The sequence below is a fragment of the Delphinapterus leucas genome, chromosome 1, assembly GCF_059928025.1.
Source record: "Delphinapterus leucas isolate spDelLeu-1000000601 "Yukka" chromosome 1, BTC_Dleu_Yukka2, whole genome shotgun sequence".
Classification (NCBI taxonomy): Eukaryota; Metazoa; Chordata; class Mammalia; order Artiodactyla; family Monodontidae; genus Delphinapterus; species Delphinapterus leucas.
In genome coordinates this window covers 20,721,773-20,747,741 of record NC_143129.1, presented here as the reverse complement: position 1 = coordinate 20,747,741, position 25,969 = coordinate 20,721,773, and the positions used below count along the sequence as shown (strand labels likewise).

At 37.7% G+C, this 25,969-nt stretch overlaps 1 protein-coding gene across 1 annotated transcript in view; it reads left to right on the top strand.

Moving 5' to 3' along the window:
- The window catches only part of USH2A (usherin), a 777,251-nt gene that overhangs the window by 188,904 nt on the left and 562,378 nt on the right, over nt 1-25,969 (top strand). The window contains exons 16-20 of the mRNA XM_022579226.3: nt 1,597-2,091; nt 3,119-3,388; nt 4,976-5,145; nt 9,815-9,959; nt 24,466-24,696. Of these exons, the coding sequence (XP_022434934.3) occupies nt 1,597-2,091; nt 3,119-3,388; nt 4,976-5,145; nt 9,815-9,959; nt 24,466-24,696 (1,311 nt within the window). The remainder of the gene's footprint in view (nt 1-1,596; nt 2,092-3,118; nt 3,389-4,975; nt 5,146-9,814; nt 9,960-24,465; nt 24,697-25,969) is intronic.

Below are 25,969 nucleotides of genomic sequence, written 5' to 3'. Positions count from 1 at the left end.
CTATGCAGTATTACATTTCATATTTTTTCTCGTATTGCTGTATGGTCTTCATCACTATTGTTTTAACTAACTAATATAATATTAGAATCCTATTAATGTAATATTAGACTAATATAACTCATTAAGAAATTCAACTTTAATTTATTTAAACATTTCCTGTTATAAATAACACATCAGTCATTTTATATGCTTCCCAAGGAAGTGTTTCCCAAGAATATGGCTAAAGATCATGGTCTCATAAAAGAGTTTTTAGTGTATACTTGTACAAGTTATCAATTTGTTGCCTCTCCGTTTCAAACCTTGGCTTCATTGCCTGCTTTGTGGTAATGGAGCTGGAACCTGTAAACATTTCTCCTTTACTAGCCGGTATGATGTTGCACTCTATCAGTAGAGGGTGTTGGAGGGATCCTGCAGGAGATGGAGGTTTCTCTTCCTGGTTCTGGTGTGCACCCCTCTCAGGAGATCACTCACCAAGTGATGTTCAGTCATACACAGCTGCCAAGCTACCCTTGGGCAGCTTTGCTTTCCTTGGCACTCTGCCAGTAAGTTTTTTCTCTGTAAGTTCTGTGGTAGAGCACCTGAGGTGCTAGAGGCCAGATTCCAAGGGAGTTCTGCCTTCATGGAACCTCAGCGAACTTCACCGTCAAGTGGGTCACGGTTGCACCCTGTCCAACGAAGTCTGATCTCATCCCAGGTCTTATCTCTTCCAGTTCTGTTCCTTCCCTAGGTGCTCTGCTTCAGCCCTGGGGGTCATGATTTTTCCCTGTCTCTGTCTCTTCTCTTCCCGCATTCTTTAGAGGTTTCTGGTCCCCTAAGTAAGTAAAACCCTTTTGTACTCAATCATTCTGTGTATTCCACTTTCCTTGTTCAGATTACTCCGTGCTTTCTGTGACCTGACTGGACTCTAGTCTGATATTCAACATATTTTCATGAAGAATTTGCAATGACATATGTAACAGAATGTCAAAATAACCCTTCACTCAACTGGTCACTGCCTTAGTCTCTTTAGGCTGCTATAACAAAATACCACAGGCTGAGTGGCTTCTAAACAACAGAAATTTATTTCTCAATGTTCTGGAGGCTAGAAGTCCAAAGTCAGGGTGCCAGCACGGTTGGGTTCTGATGACGGCCCTCTTCGGGGTTGCAGTCTGCCAACTTCTCGCTGTGTCCTCACATGGTGAAAGGGATGAGGGATTTTTCTGGGCCCTCTTTTGCAAGGGTACTAATGCCATGTGTGGACTCCACCCTCATGATGTCATCATTTTTCAAAGTCCCCCCACCTCCTAATACCATCACCTTCGGCATTAGGTTTCTAGCATATAAAAAAGGACGCTGTATCATACAAAGAACAAAACAAAAGCTTTAGCTTCTAAATATGCATCATTACAAAAGGCACTTTTCTTATATTGTACTGCACAATAAAAGTAACCAGTATTTGCTTCATCTCAGTTTTTAAAAATATGAACCATACTTCTATTCAAAAGAGTGGATTGGTGTAGTTTAATGTAGTTATGTTATATAACAGAAAAATAATTAGAAATGTTTCCTTGCCAATTTGTGGAATGTAACTCTTTTCTTTTTTTTTTTAAATTTCAGATATTCAGTACTTCTTAGACACTGCGCTGTCACCATATACCTCCTATTCCTATTACCTCGAGACCAGCAGCTTGAGTGGTTCAACAAGGAGTGCAGCTGTCACCTACAGGACAAAACCAGGGGCCCCAGAGGGAAGCCTGAACTTAAGTTATATCAGTCCTATTAGCTCAGACTCTGTGACACTTACCTGGGCTGTACCTTCAAATCGTTCTGGTCCTATCGAGAAATATATTTTGTCCTGTGCTCCTCTAGATGGCATCCAGCCCTGTGTTCCCTATGAAGGTCTTGAAACCACCGCTACCATCTGGAATCTGGTTCCATTCACCAAATACCGTTTTGCTGTACAGGCGTGTACTAGTGGAGGCTGTTTACACAGCACCCCTCTGACAGTGACCACAGCCCAGGCACCTCCCCAAAGGCTGGGTCCACCCGAGGTGCGGAAGATCAGTTCCACAGAGCTTCACGTAGAATGGGCTCCACCGATGGAACCAAATGGTAGGAATTCAAGGCTGAGATTTCCCATTCTTGGGTAAAACATGGAGGAGAATCTGGGTATTTGGAATTGTGCAATAAGATTCTGACAACCATTTTCAGTTTTATAACTGCATGATGTCATAATTGGGAAACAATTTCTAAAGATATACTATTTGTCCTGGTTAGTAGAATAAGTATATTTCTTTAATCTAATAACAAATTCCACTCATTTAAATTGCCCCCTAGAAGGCTAATATTATCTTTGCTCTTAGTGACATCTGCCATAACACAAATGATGTTTCTAATTTGAAACTCACTTAGGAAATGCATTATATGTGACTGTGTCACAAGTGAGGGCACCCATAAACAGTAAATTTTCTTTTAAGCAAGAAGAAGATATGAAATAATACAAAAAATATGTATATAGGCTAGCTGACTCCATTAAGTTAATTTTTGGGCTTATATAATTGAACCCTTGGTTATACAGGCCAGCACACCTTCGTAGATTTTTAGTAATTTAATATCATGTACGTATTATAACAAAAGCTTTTTTCTTAGGATTTTTAAGTTACTTGATAAAACGAGGTGGAAATGAACTGTAATATTCTAATATTTATGTAAACAAGGCTTATGTTAAGCAGATAATCAAATCAAAATCCCCCAATTTGAAACTATACAAATTGAAGGTACGGTGATCAAATTTCCGAAAAGAGATAGCCATTCTTAGCATAAATTATGACCAATCATCCTGAAAAATATTGAATTTACCTATCATAAATTATAGTTATTTTGTGTTTGTATACTTTTGCGCTGTTTTCATTTTCCATGAATATGCTTTTCAGTAATATGCATTCATGTAGCTATCAACTTGTAGTTTGGTTTTTTTTTTAATAAGTACCTATCATGTGGATTACCAAGAAAATAGACAGGTAATTGAGTCAGAAGCACAAGGAAAGCCAGGACTCTTCACATAACCTAACATCACCCCACCCCTAAAATAGCCCATTTGTCTAATAAGTCCTCTTTGTTCACCGTTTCACTTTTCTAGGCATAATTATAAGATATGAACTATACATGAAAAGACTGAGATCTAATGGAGAAACCAGGTCAGCAGAAAGTCGAGTTTTTCAGAGCAGTGGCTGGCTCAGTCCTTACCCACTTGCAGAATCAGCCAATGAAAATGCATTAGAACCTCCCGAACCAACCACAATCATCACTGGCTTGGAGCCGTACACCAAGTACAAGTTTAGAGTCTTAGCTGTGAACATGGCTGGGAGTGTGTCTTCTGCCTGGACCACAGGAAGAACGGGAGAATCAGGTGAAGACTAATGCTTTGAACTCTACTTTGGAAACTCCTGAATGAAAATATTGCCTCAAAGTAAAGTCAACAGCACTAAATACATTCGAAAAGCAAGAGCTGTACATTTACATAAACCAAGGAAATATTGAATGCATAGATTGGTTTCATAGATAACTCAAGGTCACAAAGTCCTTGCAGTAAGTTCTAGGGAAAAAAATAATGTTTTAGTTGTTACTTCAAGGCGCCAAAATGACTTAACTGTAGTTATAGTCTTTTGGGAATGCTTGTCAAAAATAGCAATTGGTTTCCAGTCCTGAAGTGGGCTGGCCATATGTCCCATCTTGCTCCAAATTCAGTACAATTTATGTTCAGTGAAAGATATAACTGTTACCAGTTTCACAAATCTGTTTTTGTTTTTCTTTCTCTTTCCAAAACAAATAGCTTAGATACCAAATTGTACCTTAAAATATAATCCCAGACATCAAAATCTATAATTTACAAGTGTGTTTATAAGCAGTTGGCAATATGGTAAGGAAAGATGGTGAAAAGTTTTAATTTTCTTAAGATAGCTTTACTAAGGCAAATGAGATATTTTTAATCCTCCACCTCATTCTTTATATTATAAACACTTCAAATTTCATGAGCCCTTGACAAAAAAACTACACTTTTGTTATGCTTTGAATCTATAGATATACAAAGAAACCCACATCCCGATTTAAATTGGATCTGTTCGGACTGTGGAGGGTAAGTGTAGCTTCAAGTTTGATGTCCAAGGGAATCATTTCATGAATAAAATGTGCATTGTGCTTGAGCATCTCTTAATGACTCCCAGCCATCTTGTCCAAATAATAGGGCCATGATAGCACAAGTGATGAGCCATGGCATTCCGGAAGGGGAAAGTCAAGGTCAGAAATGAAAAGTAATGGATGAAACAGCAATACTGGACCCTCATAATCGTATGGGTCACTGGCTAATGAAAGTGCAATGAGGTCCTTTGATAATACACCTTTGGTTAGCACATTTAAAATCCATATTAAGATCTCAAGGATGGCAGGGGGAGAATGTATGTGTGTATGTCCCTGAACATTTCAATCCAGATTTACTGAAAACTTTTCGAATTTCTTCGGGGTTATTTAGAACATTTTCGATTTCCCTCTTTCTAAAGAGTAATATTCTCCCAGGAGCTCAGTGAATTACTTCTCTACATAAGAAGTCCAGTATGTCACTGTGCATTGTTCTAAACTTTGTGGACTGAGACATATTGTTTTTGTGGCTTCTCCTTTCAAAGACGTCATAAGACCTATGGTTTCCTCTCCAGCTATCTACTAGTTACCTTTATGAACACAAGCAAATTCCTATTTTTTAATTTTGTAAATGGAAAATATCTTTGTTAGTAATGTGAAGGTGGAGAACATCCTTGCAGATATAAAAATAAGTGAGTGAGTAGCTTTTATACACACCAGCATCTTCTTTGATTTTTAAAAATTAGAATATTACGTAAGGAGTGAGGTGTTTCAGAAACTAGGATAAATGTGTGAATTCAGGTTGAAAACCTGTGAATACAGCATTCATTGTCTTGGCTGTTGTTATTGTTGTTGTTAACAGCGCCTGTATTCATGACCCCTCCTTCAGTCTCCGCCCTCTCACCATACTCGCTCAATGTGTCCTGGGAGATGCCAGCAGATAATGTGACAAGAGGAAAAGTTGTGGGGTATAACGTCAGTATGGTTTCTGAACAATCACCTCAACAATCTAGTCCGGTGGTGTTTTCACAGGTATTGTTATTTTCAACTAACGACCTTTCAGAATTGAATTATGTCTTCATATTGACATTTTCTGTATTTGCAGAATTCTGACAGAATTTTCATTTATATTGGGTTGGCCAAAATGTTTGCTCAGTTAATGAATACATTCAATAAATTTCTTGGTGAAAATGAAAAATATGTCTTATTTTTACTTAAAACCGAATGAAGTTTTTGGCCAACCCAGTACAATCCTTAAAGGGGGCATTCGTTTCTTAATATAATATTTATATATACAAGGCTCTAAATACTTATATCACTCATTTTTCCTAATATAAGGGTATATGGAAATAAAGTTGGTATAACTTTGTTTCATGAAATCTGCTTTTTCCACTTAGCATATATCCTTAAATATCTTGCAGGAAGCTGACATTCAGTAGCTGTGTACTATCATATGGGTGCACAATAATGATTCAACCAATCCACAATCAATTGAAATGTCTATTGTATTAATTCTCTTGCAAATCTAAATGACATTGATAAGAACATCTTATATGTACATTTTGCATATTTCTGTTTCCTAAGAATAAATTCTGAGGGATGCAGTTTATCACAGCTTATAGCAAAGGCTGTGAACATGTTCAAGGTTTGGGATATGTAGTGACATATTTCCTTCTAGTGAGTTATATCCAGCCAGCAGTAATGAGAATAATGATCATAGGTAAAGATTACTGAGGCTTTACTGTGTACATAGACTGATTCATTTGATATGTATAATAATCCTGGAGGATGAGAGGCTCTTGTTACCCTCCAGTTTATGGTGTGACCAGTGTCCTTTCTACCAGCATAAGAGTGACCAATGACAAAGACCGGCTGATGTCAACTGGACAAGTCATTCTGCATACTTGGCTGTTCAGCATCTCTTCTGAGGAAGATGCTCTTTGGAGGACATTAACAGGACATGAAAAGATCTTCGCACTTACTTGATGCCCTGTCCCGTGGGCCTATCCACATTCTTCTTCCCTAGACATCCTAGTTCCTGATTTTCTAGTCTTTTTTACTTTTATGGCCATGTTCAATACAACCAAACCACAGCCATATAATTCAGGGACCCTTCCCTCTCCACACAGGATAAATCACCAGGTGCACTACCTAAAGTTTTGCCCATTGAAAGGATTTCTTTTTATTGCTGGGTTTTAGGACCATCCCTGAATGGAGCTATAGAGCAGCCAGCACCCATTTTTGGCTTCATTAAGCACATACTAAGACAACCCATCCGCAAACCAAACCACATTTTTCTACTCTCACAAGTCTTAAGGTTCCTCCGAGGAGTCATAGGTAGGAGTTGAGATTGAGCCAGCAGTGTCAGAATGGTGGATGACATGTGGGTTTGGATTACCAGCTAGCACAGCATATTATGCGTTCTGGCTGTTACTTGTATTATAATATTCTATTCCAAGGAACTAAGATAAGAAAAAAAAAACCATAGTTATACAACACATCCCAGAAATCAACTTGTTTTTATCCCGCTTTTACCAATTACTTGCCATATCACACATCTCTGTGCTTCAGGTTTTATTCATGTGTAAAATGGGAAACAATTTCTGCTTATCTATACAGTTTTTGTAGAGCTTGACAAATATTAGATATTGTTATTATTAGTGATTATTAATAGGATATGGCTACATTACATTTTATAAAATATTATTCAATGGGACAGGAAAATTTTTATATTGACAAAATTTATGTATATAAATCTTTTGTTTGTTTAAAAGTCTTTTCTTTGTGTCTGAATTAAAATAAGAATATAGATATGTCATTTTATTCTCCCTCTTATACCCTCTCCTGCAAACATTCATCTACCTAATCATATATTCAAGAAAGTGAAATCACAAGTGGCAAAGTCAAATTTTTTATGTTCTCAACAATTAAATTTGTATCCACACTGACCTGAGCATGTCTTGTTATAATCTTGGTAAATAAATAGCCAAAATTTCTGGGGAAAGCCTACTGTAAAAATAACTGTTAAAGGATCTTTACCTAAGAATGTGGTAGAAGACATATATAGAAGTGATGCTATTATCATTGTAGTATTTTAAACTCCTACAAAGTTCTTCTCACCTCTTTAAAGATTAATCCCACAAAAACTTTCAATTAGGTACATCCTTTAAGACTTGTTAAGATGAGTCTATGTACATGATAAAGACACAGTTTATCTGAGTGATGATTTTACATGCCCCAAGCTCTAGGATAAGTGTCTCTTAAAAATCATGTAATTTATAACAACTATATGTAGAGAAGAAGTAAAATTTCATCAAAATTAGTATTAGTCTACATTTTATCTTTATTACGTTTCATTTTGTGTTCTTTAAAAAATTTTTTTTAAATAGATCTTTATTGGAGTATAATTGCTTCACAATACTGTGTTTCTGTTGCACAACAAAGCGAATCAGCCCTATGCGTACACATGTCCCCATATCCCCTCCCTCTTTTTTTTTTAACCTTTTTATTGGAGTATAATTGCTTTACAATGGCGTGTTAGTTTCTGCTTTATAACAAAGTGAATCAGTTATACATATACATATATCCCCATATCTCCTCCCTCTTACCTCTCCCTCCCACCCTCCCTATCCCACCCCTTTAGGTGGTCACAAAGCACCGAGCTGATCTCCCTGTGCTATGCGGCTGCTTCCCACTAGCTATCTACCTTACATTTGGTAGTGTATATATGTCCATGCCACTCTCTCACTTTGTCCCAACTTACCCTTCCCCCTCCCCGTGTCCTCAAGTCCATTCTCTAGTAGGTCTGTGTGTTTATTCCCATCTTGCCCCTAGGTTCTTCATGACCATTTTCTTTTGTTTTTTAGATTCCATATGTATGTGTTATCATATGGTATTTATTTTTCTCTTTCTGACTTACTTCACTCTGTATGACAGACTCTAGGTTCATCCACCTCACTACAAATAACTCAATTTTGTTTCTTTTTATGGCTGAGTAATATTCCATTGTATATATGTGCCACATCTTCTTTATCCATTCATCTGTTGATGGACACTTAGGTTGCTTCCATGCCCTGGCTATTGTAAATAGAGCTGCAGTGAACATTGTGGTACATGACTCTTTTTGAATTATGGTTTTCTCGGGGTATATGCCCGGTAGTGGGATTGCTGGGTCGTATGGTAGTTCTATTTTTAGTTTTTTAAGGAACCTCCATATTGTTCATCCCCTCCCTCATGATGTGTTCTTGAGACAAAGAATAACTTGTTTAAAAATGATTCAAGTTTTTAAATTAAATAAGAAATACCTTAATGTATTTTATCTTAAAAACAATTTCATTTTCTAAAAATCTACATTAAATCCCATGAAGACTGTGCTAAATGAGATAAATCTTATAGCAATATTAAGTAAGATTTACTCATTTCAAAGTTTTATTTTTCTTAGAAAATTTTAAATCACATTGCACAAAAGAAAAAAGTTTATATCTTCAAAACCTAAGTAGCCATTTTAAAATTGGAAAAAAGATTAATAATTCAGTGTTTGATGCTTTTCTGATTTCTAACTGTAATTGCAAGAAAATGGTGCCAGTGTTTGAAATTATTCCTAGATATTTTGAATCTCCAAAGTCACCTTTATTTCTGAAAAATGTTATGTAAGCAATATAATTTATATTCCAAACACACTGCTTTCTAGAACTACTCAGTTTATGAAATTTTAAAGTCAGTACCCAGGCACATATTCCAAATGAATTTTATTGTACTCCTAAAGGGAAAACAAAATCTAGAAATTGACTCCAAATGTTATTAATCTTTACAGTTAGCTGTAGTATTTATATTTATGGAAGATTATTTCATATGAATGTATATCAGTATCCCTTAGAAAAATAGCTTCGTACTCATGCTTGCTGTCAGACTATCCATTTTAATGACTTTTTTTTCCTGAATATAATCACCAGTGGTCTTTGTATCTACAGACTAAGCAAATTTACATGGTTGCTTTTGATCAATTCTAGTTGTAATGACAGGACAAGCTCTCAGTGCTTATTGTTTAATTACTTGTTTATGGACCATAGAGTCTCCTTTGCTCAAATCTGCTATTTTCATTTGAAAATGTGTGATAAAGACAGTATTTCAAAAAAAAAATGTAACTGATCAATCTGCTTATGCTCAGTTGTACAAGAAAGATAATTGAGAATTGACTTCATGTGGGTGCTCAGTAATCTTTCCTTTTTTCCCCTTTTCCTTCCTGTGGCTTTTTTTTTTAAAAACAAATGATAGGATTGATTGAACATAGTGACATCTTTCTGTACCAGCTCCATCACCTAGCATGTGGGCATTACTGCACTGGGTTCATTTTGGCCAAGCCCCGTGGTTTTATTTGGACTTTTTCACGATAACAATGACAGTGTCGCCATTCTTTATCTGTACCATCAGTGACACGAACTGCACCACCATGCTGCTTTATGAGGCAATAACTCGGATTCCTCATTTATCCACTCAGGAACTGGATTATTACCTCATAAAGCAGTGTGATTGTACAATTATCAATTAAATCCTAGCTTGTTGAGGCCCTTCAAAAATAATTCCTTTTCCTAATCATGGTTGGCAATAATTCCCCCTGTCAGAATTCCTGGAACTTTGCTTGTCAAGCTAATATTTCACACTGATTATCTATTATCTGACTTCTATTTTTTTTGCTTCACAGGTGTTGTACACTGCTAAATCCCAAGAACTGTCTTATATTGTAGAAGGACTACAACCTTATAGGATATACAACTTTACTATTTCTTTGTGCAATTCAGTTGGTTGTATAACCAGTGCTTCGGGAGGAGGACGGACTTTAGCAGCAGGTAAGCAAGTTCTAAAGGACATGAAAAATACATTGTGTATTTATAAACAAAACACCTACAAAGCTCAATACCTTCTTTAGTTTGGACATAATATTTGTCTTTTCTGCTTCCTCCTTCTCCCTCACTATCCCTTATTGCTACTGACCTTGACATAGAAAAAGATGACACAGAAAAAGAAACTTAAGAGCCCTGAACATTCCTGAGTTGCAACTGTGTCACCATAAGAGACATAATTAGATGCAGAGTGACTACAGGGCTCCCACCACCCTAAGTCCTAAAGGCGTCCCAACAATTGTTTGAAGTGTTTGGCAGGCTTCTTCTGAGGACTCAGAATACTCCTCCTCTCAATCCTAACTTTTTTTGTGTGGGATTTGGTCTATCCCCTCCTGCCCCATGGAGCTAACAGCAGACATCCAGAAATTACTGGGTTGCCCTGGTGTCATATTTTGCCTTTATTGGATAGGCAGTAGTGTGCTTATTAATCTGTTTATTATGAATATGAGGCTCCTAAGTACATAAAATTGAAATAACGACTTGTTATGAAGTATAATCTTACCAGGAAATAGTTTGTATAATTTTTTGCTTCCTTCACTTACGACAAATTAGGTTCACACAAACTTGATTACAGGTATTATTAACACCTATATAACCCAACTACTTACCATTTAGGATATTTTCAAATCAGTTTTTCTGTCAGCATCCAACAAGGCTTAGATTCCTGGTGCTCTTTAAGGAAATGTCCAGATGTGAGGAGGTTAAGAGACTCCTAGGCGAATGACAGATAGCATGCAAACATGTTTAGCTATGAAAATACTCCTTAGACTTTCTTCCTTACTGTCTTCATATACAATTCCATAGTTTTTGTCTTGTTTTATTTTGTTTTCGTTCTGGAAAAACTTGTTTGGCTCAAATTATCTTGTATCAATATACAACAAACTTCAAATATAAGAAGTAATTTTGCTTCTTCAACTTGTCCACCGATGATGGGGACTTCCCTGGCAGTCCAGTGGTTAAGACTCTGTGCTCCCAGTGCAAGGGGCACGGGTTCAATCCCTGGTTGAGGAACTAAGATCCCCACGTGCTATGTGGCACGGCCAAAAAAAAAAAATTTTTTTTTTCAATAATGAGAATGACTCCAAAGTTCCACGTAATTATGTTTTATTATCTCTGACTGAACTCTTTGCGTTTTTACATATTTAACCTATATGTACAAGTATTTATGGTGTACCTAGCTTGAACAAAAAACGCCATGCTCCTATAAGAATATTTATGTATTTTTATATACTATGTTATTAGAGAGTTACAGAGTGTGGATAACAGGGGAAGACTCCCTGTCTCTTTTAGAAAAAATGACATAATTTGGGACTAGAGGATCAAAATTAAAAGAGGAATCTGTCCTGGGGGCTGGAGAAAGTGAAAACAGAAACCACAGAAACCAAAGGTTGGCCTGAGATCTAGGGGAGGATAAAGGGACTCCGATGATGTGACCAAGCAGAACTGAAATCACAGCTTCTTAGGGTTGTAAAACATTTCAGAGTCACCTAGGGTGACTGTCTAGCCAATATTAATATATCCTATGCAACATTCCTTCCAAGTGTTTGTCCGACCTGTGTTTGATCCTTTAGTGGTGGGGGAACTACACCTCTCTGGCAAATCCTACCGTGTTTAGAGACCTCTTTGAAACGCAGTTTCAAGGTGATACTAATCCAAGATACCCCCCTCTGGTTCCTATTGAACATTCTCCTTCCACTCCCTTGCGGGCTGCCCTCGCTCTAATTCACCTTCCTCATGACATCACTTCCAATAACATCTTCAGTAACAATACCCCCAGCCAAGTCTTCTCTCCTCCAGGCTGTGCACTGAGGGACCTCCCAGCTGCACCTCACATGCCCTAGTTTTCAGCACTGTTAGGACAGTTTCTCTCCTTTAGACAGGATCTACTCTGTTTTTTCATAGACACAAACTAAAAGAACTGAATGGAGACATGCCGGCCCCCAGAGACCAGACAGACCCTGGACATGGAAAGAGAAAAGCAGGGAAAATGTCTATAGAATGGCATCTTCCCTGCTTAATGGACCAATGATCACGTCTGTGTGAATATCATCCTCATTGGTTGCAGTAAGAGTTCCTGTGGCATGGAACTCACTGCGCCCCAGTGCTATGTGCTCTTCTTCTAGTCACTGGTGAGGAGGCTTAAGGCCACTCCATCCAGTGGAAGCTGAGTGGAGCAGAACTCATCTAGGCCCTCTGAGTCCTCTCCCTGCCTCTTTATCCCTGAAAAACAGAACTTGGAAACCTCTCATAGTCTCCGAAAGCCATGAGATGTGCAAGTTAATTGACTTTTTCAAATAAGAGTTTATTTGTGTATTTTAGGGGAAAATGATAAGCCAGAATGCCGCAACTTGAATTTGGGCTCTGCCATCTACTAGCTTTGTGACCTTGAGTAAATTATATGATCTCTGTGCCTTAGTTTTCCAATTTATAAGTAAGGATAACCTATTACATGGGGCTCTCCCGAGGAGTAAATACATGTTAAGTATTTAAAGCAGTGCCCAGCACAGAGTAAATCCTCAAAAAACAATTGTTATTTTTAATCAAGATTTCTATCATAACTGTTTTGTAATACTTTTCTCAGTCACAATGTAAATGTTATAGAATGTCTAATCGAATGTTATCGAAGTCATGCAGTTTATTTTACAACTTTGTTTCCGTAACAGTATTATAACATAAATATAACAATGGAGAGTCCTAAAACTAAGGATTGAATGGCAAAAGTAAACTGTAGGGGGGCTAACATCGAAAAGCATCATTTTTCAGTTCTGTAAGGAGCATGTTGTTCAGAATTATGGCATGCATTTCAGGATTTTGATCAAAAACTACACATTTCAAGTTTGTTGTTTACAATATAGAGTTAATAATGTGTCATAACCGTATTGTTGCTATGTTCTGCTGTGAGTGCTCAATTCAGTAAGCATCTATTAAGGTTACTATTTAAAGCACTGGGTGGAGGGGATTCTAGTAGAATCCATTCAAGGATACCTTAATGGTGTCTGCATTAAGGTACTGACAAATAACAGGTAGGGTTAACACCTTGGGGGAAAGGATAAAAGAAAGCTATGGGAACGGAGAACACGGTATAGATAGCTTTGATTTAGGAGACTGGGAAATTAGCTCAGGTTAAATGGCACTTGAAATGGACTATAAAGAATTGGTAAAGATTTTTCCAGCTATTATACCATGTGTCGCTGTTTGAGGGACTGTTCCATCCTGACATGATGAAAGCTGAGGTTTATAAAGATGTCTCTGTCAGTACAGTGTAGAATAGATTAAAGTGTGGAAATAGAGACTGGTAGACATTCCAAGGGGGCCATGAGAAAGTAAATCAGATAAATAGAAGGAAAGATTAAAAGAAAGGAATAGGGGCTTCCCTGGTGGTGCAGTGGTTGAGGGTCCGCCTGCCGATGCAGGGGACGCGGGTTCGTGCCCCGGTCCGGGAAGATCCCACATGCCGCGGAGTGGCTGGCCCCGTGAGCCATGGCCGCTGAGCCTGCGCGTCCGGAGCCTGTGCTCCGCAACGGGAGAGGCCACAACAGTGAGAGGCCCGCGAAGCGCAAAAAAAAAAAAAAAAAAAAAAAAGAAAGGAATAGAGCAGATCAAGGAAGGGGAATCCACAGGTTAAGAAGAGGGAGAAATTGAAGATGACAGTAAATATCCTAGACAGTGGTGATGCCACTAAATCTAATGCAAAAGACGAAGAAAGAACATATGGGAGAAATAAAACCATGAGTTTCAGTTTGATTATCTGATGGAAACACATCCATGACAATTATAACCAGCCAACAGCAGAAAATGCAAATCTGGAGCTTAAGAAGGATGCGGGTTTTATAGTCACCTGCATGTAGAAGAAGGCGAAACTATGGATGATAATGTATTAGTGAAGGCAGAGAAAATACAAAATAAAAGTTTACATCTCAGTGAATGCTCACATTTTGGGAGGAAGAGGAAAGGAGGAATAAAGGGAACAGAGACGTGGTCAGAGTTAGAAAAAGAACCTAGAAAAAGCAGTATCCAAAAACTCAAGGGGAGAGAGAATTCTAGAAGGAGAATGTTGTCAGTAGGGTCACATGCTGTAGGGAAAGTAGGAAAAATGTAAACTGCAAGGAACGTGGGGTCACTGATGACTCTCTGGGCAGCACTCTGATTAACATGGTTAGAGCAGAAGCTGGAAGGTAAAAAATTAAACAGTTGCAGGAGAAGATGGGATAGTAAATTTTAAATGTGTAGTTTTTTGTCCTTTGCCAAAATGTTCCTTCTACTCAATTTACATTAAAAAAAGAACATATTAACTTTGTTCACATGTGAAATCCTTTCTTTTCTGAAGGAAAAATTATTTTAGCGTTCTTCTGGGAAATTTTTTATTTCTTTATCCCTTAATTTATTTTGTCAGAACTCTCTGACTCTTCATCTGCCAAGCAGGGAATAAAGTCACTTACATGACAAAAGTATAAAAAAAAAATTTTTGCTTGCCACTGGATTTATTATAAAATATACCATTTTCAGGGGTGTTTGGATCAGGGAGAATGGACTTGTTTTTATTAGAATACAAAGAAAACCCCAGCAATTACAGATCCAATATCCTTCTTAACTCCTTTGTTTTTAATAGGTGAAAAAGGTTTTTTTTCTAAAATTTTCCTAGGATTAAACCTCTGTGTGTAACTGATAGATATTGAGTCATAGAAATAAACAGTGAGAAGGTCAATTCTTTTGAATGGTCAACAGGTTTGTTGACCATTGTAGGAAAGGAATAAAAGTTAAGTTGCAGCTATGATTCTTCCTGCTCTGTTTCTTCTAGTAATAAAGTTACAATTTGGAGGGTATATATTACTCCAGTGAATTCTAATGGATTTGTGAGAAATTTAACTCAAGTCTAAATGTAGTTCATGTGAGTGAAGTGTCAGGAATCCGAAGAAGCCAGCGACCATTTAAAAATTTTGAAGAAGGGCACCCAAAATTAGAAGTAGTAGTCAGCCTTTTTGAAGCACTGAATCACTTAAACATGTTTTTTTTCCTTAAATCTCAGTCACAGAAATCAAAAAGATACTTGTAAAGATGTATGTTTCATTAAAAAGCTTGAGAATTATAATTTGCTCTCTTTGAAGTATTTTTTCAATTAGATATTATTAGAATTACACATTTCGTCCAGAATATTTATTGCTTTACTCCTTTAGTTTTGGTGCCCATGACAAAGTCTGAGAGCTGATGTGAGAGAGGTATTCTCCCAGGAGCGGCTGCATCTCCATTGCAAAATCTTCAGGAAACTGTCATGGGTGGCTTTGGAGTTGCTTCTGGGTATATAAGGGTCATAAACTGATGGACTGGGCACCCTTCTTATACTTTTCTTGAAGATTACCCTTTTAATCTAATAACTTTGTACATTTCCGCCCTTTGTGAATTAAGTACAAATTAAACCTTCCTTCAGAGAAATTCCTTTTGGAGATCCATTCCTGGAGGGAAAATGTCCTATTTCCTTTACCTGTCGTAAAATGACCTCTACACTACAAGCTTAGAAGTGCCCATCTCCCATTAAGCAAGTAATTAGTGGTGCATTAAGATTTTTGTCTGAATCCGAAGTAGAATGTATGTTTGCGGCTGGGTTGAAAATACACATTGTTTTGTATGCAGGTACATAAGTCTTTTCATTGTGAATAGGACCCAGAGTGATTAAAGAAGCACTCTTAATATGTTAATTTATAATTTTAATTACAACAATCTTGTATATATAGTCATTAGTGAATACTAATATAAATATTTTTCTACCTTTTTATTCATAATGCATAAACCAATCATCCAGTTACTTCTCTGAGGTTGCCTGTTTTTGTTTCATAATACAATCTTTGTTCTTAGTTATGAATGCATTTTGTTCGTTCCTGTCTTGAATAATCCCTCATTAAGCTAGTCACTTTCTGCTCCATGCTAAAAAGGAAAAATTATCATGCAAATGTGGCATGCCATATTAAAAAGCACATTACCAAACACTTTTGTTGCTGTCCTTCAATTAGTTTCCCTTCTTTGAATTTAATTCCATTTGTTGTTAAACTACCGACTTGATGTATGGACTCATGAATCTCAGGCTGCTGCCAGGAAAGTGGGGAAAAAAAAAAAATCAAAGCCTCTTCGAAGAGCTGCAGAGGCGAACTGAAATGAATTTGCTTCACCTTTGACAGGAGCACTTGAACAGCAGTGAAATCCTCTGCGGATTCAACTTGGCTAATTATCCAATTATTTATTTCAAGAATAAAGGCACTGTTTTACAATTAGAGCAGTGTAAGTCAATCTGAGAAATTTGGTAATGACAGATGACTTAAGTCACTTCTAAGATAAACAGTATCTGTGCACACTTGTCTCACCCAGTCTTTTCAGGCAACGTTCTCACGTCTTAGCATCAGGGAAGTCCTGAGTACGCGGAAGGGTTGGTTTTGTTTGTTTTGCTCTTTTGACAACAGAAATTATTTTGCCCTTCTAACCACCGTGTCAAATTTCCGTGGCTCTCAGGCAATGTTGAAGTTGTATTTCTCTTGATTAAAAGCTTTTGGTTCAAAGCAATACTTTTTAATTGCCTAATGATATAAGTCAGTTCTTAGGAAAGAACCGCACATTTAGGAGTTCATTTGCAATATAACTGAAAAATTCATTGCATGGCAGTAAAACAATTTACTGTTAATTACAAGGAGAAGAATTTGCTGTAGCATGCTCACAGATTGCCATGAATCATGCAGCACTCCTAGAGATTTATAACAGATGTGTAAGTGGGATGAATTAGCAGGGTTTAATAACAGAGACACAAATCATGCAGACTTCAAGGAGCTTTAATTGATATACTAGAATGTGACGGGCATGAATCACTCAGCCATTCAACAGCACAGTAACATATGGTCAGCTCAATATGCTGCATCTGAAATCGGTTGGTGAGTCGTTGGTTGTCCCATATGGTGGAAGCAATATATTTCTCATGATTCAAAAAAATACATCCTTGTTTTTAAGGAAATATAATGGCAAAGCGTGTTTGTTATTGAACTTGAATGCCAAACTGGGGTTTTTTATAATGATTTTGACATGGCAGCTTCCCCAAATATAGAGCGGCTACTACTTGTAATACCAGATCGTAGGAGACATTATGAGAACCAGATTGGTGCTTGTTGGCAGGCTTGATCCAACAAGCAAAGTCTACAGAAGAGCTCAGCTGACGAGAGCTGCAATTGTTAGGGAAATCCTTCAGGCTCCTGATAAAGCCAACCAAATGAAAAGGATGATGTCAGTTTCATAGAAGTTCAGGAATGCCCAGATTTGCAAAGAGAATAGAGCGAACTGAATGAGAGACCCTTACTTAGCAGGGTAGGAAAGTGGCTGTGACAGCACCATGACCCCAATTGTAACAATTGGACACAACATTTTAAAAATCAACCTCTTAATTAAAGGTTCAGTCCTTCAGGAGCATTCTAAAAGAAATCATGGCGGACCAGTGCATCAGTGGTAGCACCAATCCCATGTTATTCCTGAAGGATTATTTCAGTGTAGGAAAACAGGTAATCCTGGTGCAGACCAACAGCTGGTAGCATGCAACATCTTTGTATGGAAACTGGAATCTGGCAGCTTTCGACAAAGCTTTTGTAGCATTAGTAAACCTGACAGACTTGAAAAAGGAATATTGCAGCCTTAGAACTGTGGCTGCCAGAATTTAATGTCAACAATTAAAATTTATTTTGATCCTTACCTACTGTTTATTACTGTTTGTATACACAACAGACCTTACTAATACAGAGATGCACTATTAGATGGAATTACCATCTGTTCAGAGTGAAATGCTGGCATCTGTCTTAGATGCTAAAACTAAAATGATATTATTTCTAACAAAACAAAATTAACTGCTTTTTACTCACCCACTTTAATGTTGAATGTGTGATGCACCCAAGGTAAAGCCTTGTTCACACACTGTGTAATGACCTCTGTTGCCAGGTCTGTATTTAGATATGTGACTTTCACCGGGCCTCTGTTCACCTTTTGTCATGGCAGAAATCACACTTTTTAAAGCACCATTTTAGTTTTCCGATGTATTAACTATAGTAAGGCGTTAAAACAACACAATTAAAATGTGTAAGAATTGAACTAGAAAGACTATTGTGTGCAAAATATTTTGATAGATGTGCCCTAAATAAATGCAAGGGGAAAAAAATTAAATAGACAAAAATTCATCTGAACAGAGTTGCCATACACCCACAGCTTTGGGAAAGAATAAACTGTTATCTTCTCTGTTGGACTATTTCTAATTTTCTCCTACACTGACATATAGGAAAGATTTATATTCAGCATCCCCTCCTTTATTTTAAGCCTAAGTATCCTATGAAAAAAGATCTCTAACTTGTAGAAGTTAGAGAATTTGGAGTATCAAGGACAATGGTAGTTTCCACACTGATGTTGGATCCATGATGCTACTTTCTGAGAAGCCCGACTTCAGTTCTATATTTCACAAAATAATAAATTTTGTCACACCAACGTTTAATGCATGTACACAGTGCATTAACTGTAACTGTAGTACATTTATTTGTGCTAGAGGAGACTTGAAAATGATTAAAAAATCAATACTTTTCTGTCAGAGAAGCAAGTGTTACTATGCATTTAAGTAGTTAATTGCATAAGCCCCATAAAAGCTTCAAGTTTGGGTAGCAAGGATGCCATAATTACAGTCCCAGCAACTACCTTTTATTGACAGGGGACTTTAGGGAACAGTACATGTTGTCATCGCTGCTGCCCTAGGTACAGTTCAGAAATCATGGATCCTCACACTGTTTATGTGTTGGACGTGAGGTGCGTGCAAATTATTGATGATCACCTGTATGACAGCTGGTTAAGGTAGTGTTTATTCATCAAGGAGGTGATTCCCCTTAAATTCTCTAAAAGCACTGCTTTCTGGCCTTGTTTATATCATAGAACACACAGAAAAGTCATAATATGTATCTGCCGTGCTGGGGTAAAGAACAAGATGGCTCAGAGCTGTGGGAGATAAGCTGGCTGGCTTCCTGGAGGGCTGAGGGGATCTATGTATCCAGCATCCCTTCTTGGTTTACTATGGAGAGGAGCTGCTTGAAAATGTTCAAGCAGAATTTTGAAAATGGAAGAGACCCTAGGCACAATCGGGTCTGTTGTGCTCTTCAATAAATGAGGTATTACCCAGCAATTCTACCCCTGAGTTCATATCTGGAAAAAATGAAAACACTAATTTGAAAAGATCCATTCACCCCAATGTTCATAGCATCCTTATTACAGTTGCCAAGATATGGAAGCAACCTAAGTGTCCATCAGCAGATGAATGGGTAAAGAAGACGTGGTGTATATATATACACAATGGAATATTACTCAGCCATAAAAAAGAATGAAATTTGGCCATTTGCAACAACATGGATAGACTTGGAAGGTATTTCCTAAGTGAAATAAGACAGACAGTACGACATCACTTGTATGTGGAATCTAAAAATTGCAACAAACTAGTGAATGTAACAACAACAACAAAAAAAGAAGCACCCTCACAGCTATAGAGAACAAACTAGTGGTTACCAGTGGGGAGAGGGAAGGGGGGAGGGGCAATATAGGGGTAAGGGATTAAGAGGTACAAACTATTATGTATAAAATAAGCTACAAGGATATATTGTACAGCACAGGGAATATAGCCAATATCTTACAGTAACTGTAACTGGAGCATAACCTCTAAAAATGGTGAATCACTCTGTTGTACACCTGTAATTTATATAATATTGTACACCAACTATACTTCAATAAAAAAATTTTTTTCAAAAAAAATAAACGAATGAGGGAGACACTGAAGAACAGAGAGGCCAAATAATGGATTAGCCAATGTTCTATAAGTAGGGTCCTAAAGAAGCAGTCTAGAACCTAAGTTTTCTCCTTTCCAGATCAGTTCCACTATATATCCTCTCTCTTGAAGGGGACTAGTAAACAAAGAAGAAAATGGGAAAATCGATGTTGTTCTTTCCTCAGTCAGAGAATAGATAGTCAACAAGAAAGCACTGAGAAGTCTCTGAGAGTCTGAGGGGAGAATCCTCTCCTCTTCTGGACGCTGAATGGAGAGCGCTTGCCAACTGGGAAATCATGGCTTCGTGAGCCCGGATTTTACGTTTGAGTCCTAGTTCCAGGGCCCTTTCACAGGTGTTCGGGCCTAACAGCATTTGGCAAATCGCATTTCCTGTGACAGTTTGCATCTCTGAGACCAAGTCAGGATCATTTTCCACTGACAAGATGCCTGAGGATGTCTCATATTAGTCTCTCCCCCCCTCACACCCCTGAAATGAGGAAACGATGTGTGTTCCTAGATTGCTGTCTTCCTGATGGTTGATGATGCTTTACGATGTTGACACAGCCATGCAGTCTTCATAGACAACAAACTCTTCCTTGAGAACAGATTTGATTTTAAAGACCTGTCAGCAAGGACTTCTGCTCATTTGGTCTTCAGTTCTTATCCTAAGATGGTCAAACTCCACACTACGTAAATTTTGCAAGTGTAAACTTATGCATTATGATATGCTATTAATCAGATTATAAAGTAATAAATGCTGCATAAAGAAGAATGTATATTACACAGTGTTGTATAAAAGAATGCTTGTAAATAGGAGAGACTAGAAATTGGATCACAGAGCTAATGCAAAAAAATACAAGAGCACCGTAATTTTATTCCAAGTGGAAACAGACTTTGTATGTTGTTAGTCTTTGAATCTAAAAGCCTAAGTATCCTATGAAGATCCATTTTATACTTTATGCTTATAAGAGGATTTTCTAAGTAAACACAGATTCTAAATGTGGATGAATTGAATCATTTTATAATATGCAATTTGAAAGATGCTTTATTGGCTAGTAAAAATAGTGCCCTGTATTTGAATAGAAGTTTGCTTTGTAAAACCTAACGCAGTTATATTGTTTTTAAAAGCAGTTATTTTCAAAGTGTTCCACTGAAAATTTATCCTCATGTTGGATGGGAAAACTGAGGCATATAGGTTTGAAGTGATTTTTGTAAAATCATACAGAATTGGATGAAAAGTGAAAATTATATCTCTAGAAGTCTGCAGAGACTTTCGCATTATTCCATATTGTCGCTCTCTTTTTTTTTTTAGAAGATGTTGCGGGTAGGCGTTTATTAATTAATTAATTTTTGCTGTGTTGCATCTTTGTTTCTGTGCGAGGACTTTCTCTAGTTGTGGCAAGCGGGGGCCACTCTTCATCGCGGTGTGCGGGCCTCTCACTACCGCGGCCTCTCTTGTTGCAGAGCACAGGCTCCAGATGCGCAGGCTCAGTAGTTGCGGCGCATGGGTTTAGTCGCTCCGCAGCATGTGGGATCCTCCCAGACCAGGGCTCGAACCCGTGTCCCCTGCATTAGCAGGCAGGTTCTCAACCACTGCACCACCAGGGAAGCCCCATATTGTCTCTTAATTTACTGTCTTGTGATGAACAAATGTATACCTATAATCCCTTCACTTTGATGATCTGAGCCATACTCTTTAATTCACCTGTCTCTTAGTGAGTCTGTGTTTGTGTGTATGTGTTTAATAGTTCAGGAGTATCTGTTTTTCTTATCATTATTCTACTTGTGAATGTATATGAGACCAGTCTCATTTAATTGATTGAAAGTTCCTCTCTGGTCTTAGGGGAACTCTGAAGGTAGTGACTGAGCAGGTACTCACCCTTTCAAGCGGGCTGGGTTGACTCAAAAGTGAAACTGTAACAGACCAGCTGAGAGTTGTTTTTTGTTTTTCTTTAAGCAAGTAAATAAAATACACACACACAAACACACACACATATATATACTCTAGTTCCACTCATTCTCTGTGGTTGACTTCCTAAGAATGGTGTAATTGCTCAGCAGAGCAATTCCCCTGTGAATCTAGAAGCGCTCCACGACTTGTTAGACTTTAAATAGTCAACATTAATTTTAGTGGATTCTCAATGCATGTGTCCTCATTGATTATAATCATTTTGTCATATTTTAAAAATTGCATGCTCTCACTTTTAGTAGACGTTCAATCAAACAAAACAAATAAACAAGCAAACCTACTGAGTTGCTGGAATTCCTTTGATTTTGTTTTGTTTGACTCTGAAATCATATTCCTGACTAAGAAGTGATTTTCGATGATGCATCAACGGGGAAAGGATTCTGAATACAGTAGTGGTACAAATTTTCATTATCCCCATCCAGATGGGTGATTGGAGTAAAGTGAAAGAGTATTAGATGTCAAACAAATGCGACCTTGAGAAAGTAGCTGCTTTCAAATAAGAATAAATTTGTTTTCTACACCTGTGACTTTATTTCTGTTTTGTAAACAAGTTCATCTGTGTCATTTTTTAAGATTCCACATACAAGCGATATCATATGATATTTGGATATCACTGGAATAGATGGTGTTCTTCAAACTAAAAAGTTCAAGTCTTTGTGTGCCAGATCACTAGGGAATCTTAAGTGGAATACAGGAAAGTAACAGAAAAGCTCAAAATTCCTATTGTCTGCTCCTAAGTAGAAAATTTTAAACAAATGAAAAAAATATAATCGGTCCTCCATTACTTGCTTCTCTGACCCCAAGACTCAGAAATCTTTGGCAGTCCTCCTTCCCCAGTTAAGCTAATAGCCAATGATGGCTTCCTGAAATTTTACAAAGATGGAACTCCAAACTCTGGAGATGTGCTTAGTGGGAGAAGAAATTTCTGCATGGCTTAGCTTTTTATTTTGTTTTGGATTATTCTGAAGAGGGATCATAGCTTGTAGAATGAAATCTTTGAGAACCCAGCATTTAGCTACTTTTTGGTAAAGAATACTAAAGGAAATCATGCATAAAATTTACAGATCCGTATATATAGGAATAAAAATATCACATGGCTCACACTGGCGGAAGATGAACAGAATTGTTAATTATCTTTCTAAGTTGATGAACTTTTTACTCACTGCCCTCTCTTCTTTACTAAAAATGAAAATAGAATCACAATGAATTGTTTCTCTTTGGAAAGCTGGCCAAGCTTTCTAGAAAGTAACAAATGGTCATTGTTCGAAGCTGATTTGAGGTGAATTGCCTTTCTTGGTTTAAGAATATTAGTTTTTGTATTCACACCATTTTATCTTACATTTACTGAAACAGGCAAAAACTTTGTGTCTGCACAAGGCTATGTTAACACAGGTGTAAGTTAAGATCCACAGCCTTAGTCTGGGTCCTCAATAAATAGACTTGGCGATTATGACATGTGTTCCTTTCTTCATTTTCACCCCTCAAACCCAGCTGACACACTTCGAGTGGATATGAATCTCATCCTACAAACCCAACTGCTTAAGAAAATGAAAATCGAAACAGGTCTTCATTTTCAACAACTCAGTTGTTAACCTGATCTGTTTCCAGTAGGTTTTAGGGGAAGTCTCAGAGCTGTCACTCCTGGGGTTTCCCAGGAGGCTCCAAAGAAATGCCAGTGTCCCTGGACCTCAAGGCGCACCATGGCCCCAGTGTGCGTGTGAGCCCTGGGCCCTCACTGCCCAAGGCTCAGGCCACTGCTGGGAGTGCTGTGGTCACTCCAGGGCCCCCGAAGCTGCCTGAGCCTGTTGTGCCTGGACAGGAGTTTGCAAACCGCTGAGATCACAGGCTCGTTCCTTCCTGAACGAGGAAGCTTTGGCTTTCAGAGTGGTGTTTGTTTTTTTGTTTGTTTTAATTTAGACCAGTAGCTAAGCTTTAAAAATCAGAAAATTACACATAAAATGATTTTTTTTTAGGTAACAAAATAAAAGATTTGACAACATTGGGTTGTCATTCCTGAATCATCCGTGGGCTGGCGCGAATTAGTGACTGTTCACCCCCGCCCCGCTCACCGGTTTTTCTCAAACCCCACTTTCTCTTGTCTCCCTAACTAGCCCATTTCAACCATTTCCTTTTCCTGCTTGGCCTCTGTGAATTGCAGCCCTGACTCGATACCATGTTAAGACAAGGGACTCTGCCCTTTGTGATCGGTAGCCGCTAGCTTGGTAGTCACCGGCTGCAGGATTCACAAGGGATCTTGTAGCTCCTGGGTAGGGCAGGGGTATTCTCTAGAAAATGGAGAAGCCATGAGCCATTAGAGACCAACAGGCACAGAAGCTAGAGCAATGAAGCATCTGCTTGGTAAAGAGAATCTGGGTGGTGCTCCAGCAGACTATAATATGTAGTATCCGTCAGGTCGCAAGAAAGAATAGAGAAATTATTTGTAAGAAAAAACTTTGTTTAATGATAAAAGCGTATTCAAAATTCAAAATTTTGTTTAGTCACATTTAATATTAACTCTGCTTTCAGTTCCTAGACCATAGAAATACTGGAGACCATAATTGATTTGATTTTGAGTGTAATGTACACAGGTGCATGTGAACATATGTGTGCATATCTGTGTCTAGAGATAGGAGCCAAATTCTTGAACGTAACAAGGGTTTTCTAATATTTAGCACCAGCCCAACTGAGGCCACCTCTGGTTGAAGGAATCAACAGTACAACCATCCATCTTAGGTGGCAGGCACCTGAAGAACAGAATGGACCCTCTCCTACATATCAGCTGGAAAGGAGACAGGCAGCTCTACCAGCTCCTAGGGCCACAATGATGAAAGGAACTCGTTTCATAGGAAATGGATATTATAAATTTCCCAGCTCCACTCACCCAGTCAATACAGACTTTACCGGTAAGTGTGCTTGATATCACTTTCTTAACGAGGCACTCAGCCCTGGGGTGTTTTTAATGCTTTTGATATGTCTTTACAATGAATTTTTACTACACCTGTTTATAGAGATACTAATGTAGCCCTTTTATAACTTTAGCTTGATTGTGTTGACATATTTATCTCTTCAGTATTCTGAAAAAAATAAGTGGGGTAAGTGGAGGAAAGAAAAGAAAAAAAATATATATATATAATAGATGTGAAAAGGCAGTGGTGTTTTTTGTTTTTTTTTTTTCTGCCCACACTGCGTGGTGTGTGGGGTCTTAGTTCCCAACTGGGGATCGAACTCGTGCCCCCTGCAGTGGAAGCACAGAGTCTGAACCACTGAACCACAAGGGATTTCCCTGAAAAGGCAGTCTTATTGGATCAAAGTATGTGCTGGAATTGACTCTTGGACGCTATTTACCAGAATGTGTTCCTCGGAGTATTCCTCACTTCCTTTGTGGAAAAGAGTTCTGTGGGCAAATGAGTTTGAGAAATGCCCCCATGCTATTGGAGATTCTCAGTACACGTCAGCTTATTCCGGTCTCTGAAAAGAATTATAAGAAAGGTACTTAACTTTGTTTCACTATTCCTAACACTTATTTGATGTAGCTTTTTTCTTTTTAAAGTGTAAAAACTGTTAATACCCCATGTTCTGTGGAGAGCGTTATGGGAAAAAGTAATTTCAGGGAAAGCATACCTTCTATGGGTCAGGAGTAGAGTAAGGCAAGTGAGGCACAAAATTTAAAGGCACCCAACACTCAGTAATCCATGTAAATAATATTTTAATACAATATTTTTCAAATAAAAATCAATGCAAAAAAATCCCCAGTAAAATATAAAAATTTTAAATAAAGACAGGATCCAGTCCTCGCTGTGTGAGCCAACCTCACACGTCTCAGTCAATTTCTGGTCTGACTGGTATTACAATATTCTGGAAGTCCAGTTATCTCTATGAATTACAGTTTTTTAAAGCACTATTTCACTACAGACAAAGAAAACTCTAATTATTCATGATACACACTTTATTTCCCATTAAAAAAATTTTTAAGTATATAATATGTTACTCTGTAAACTCATAATGATATTAATTTAATCCATGAGAAAGTCATTTTGGAGCAAATAGCTAGTCTTTCCAATGCTGCATATGTTGAGGTCAATGAAATGGAATTTGAACTATAAAACGCAGCTCACATATTTTATTTTTACTTAAAATGGTAAATAATTTGCTTTTAAGTGAGGCTGGCTGCTGATG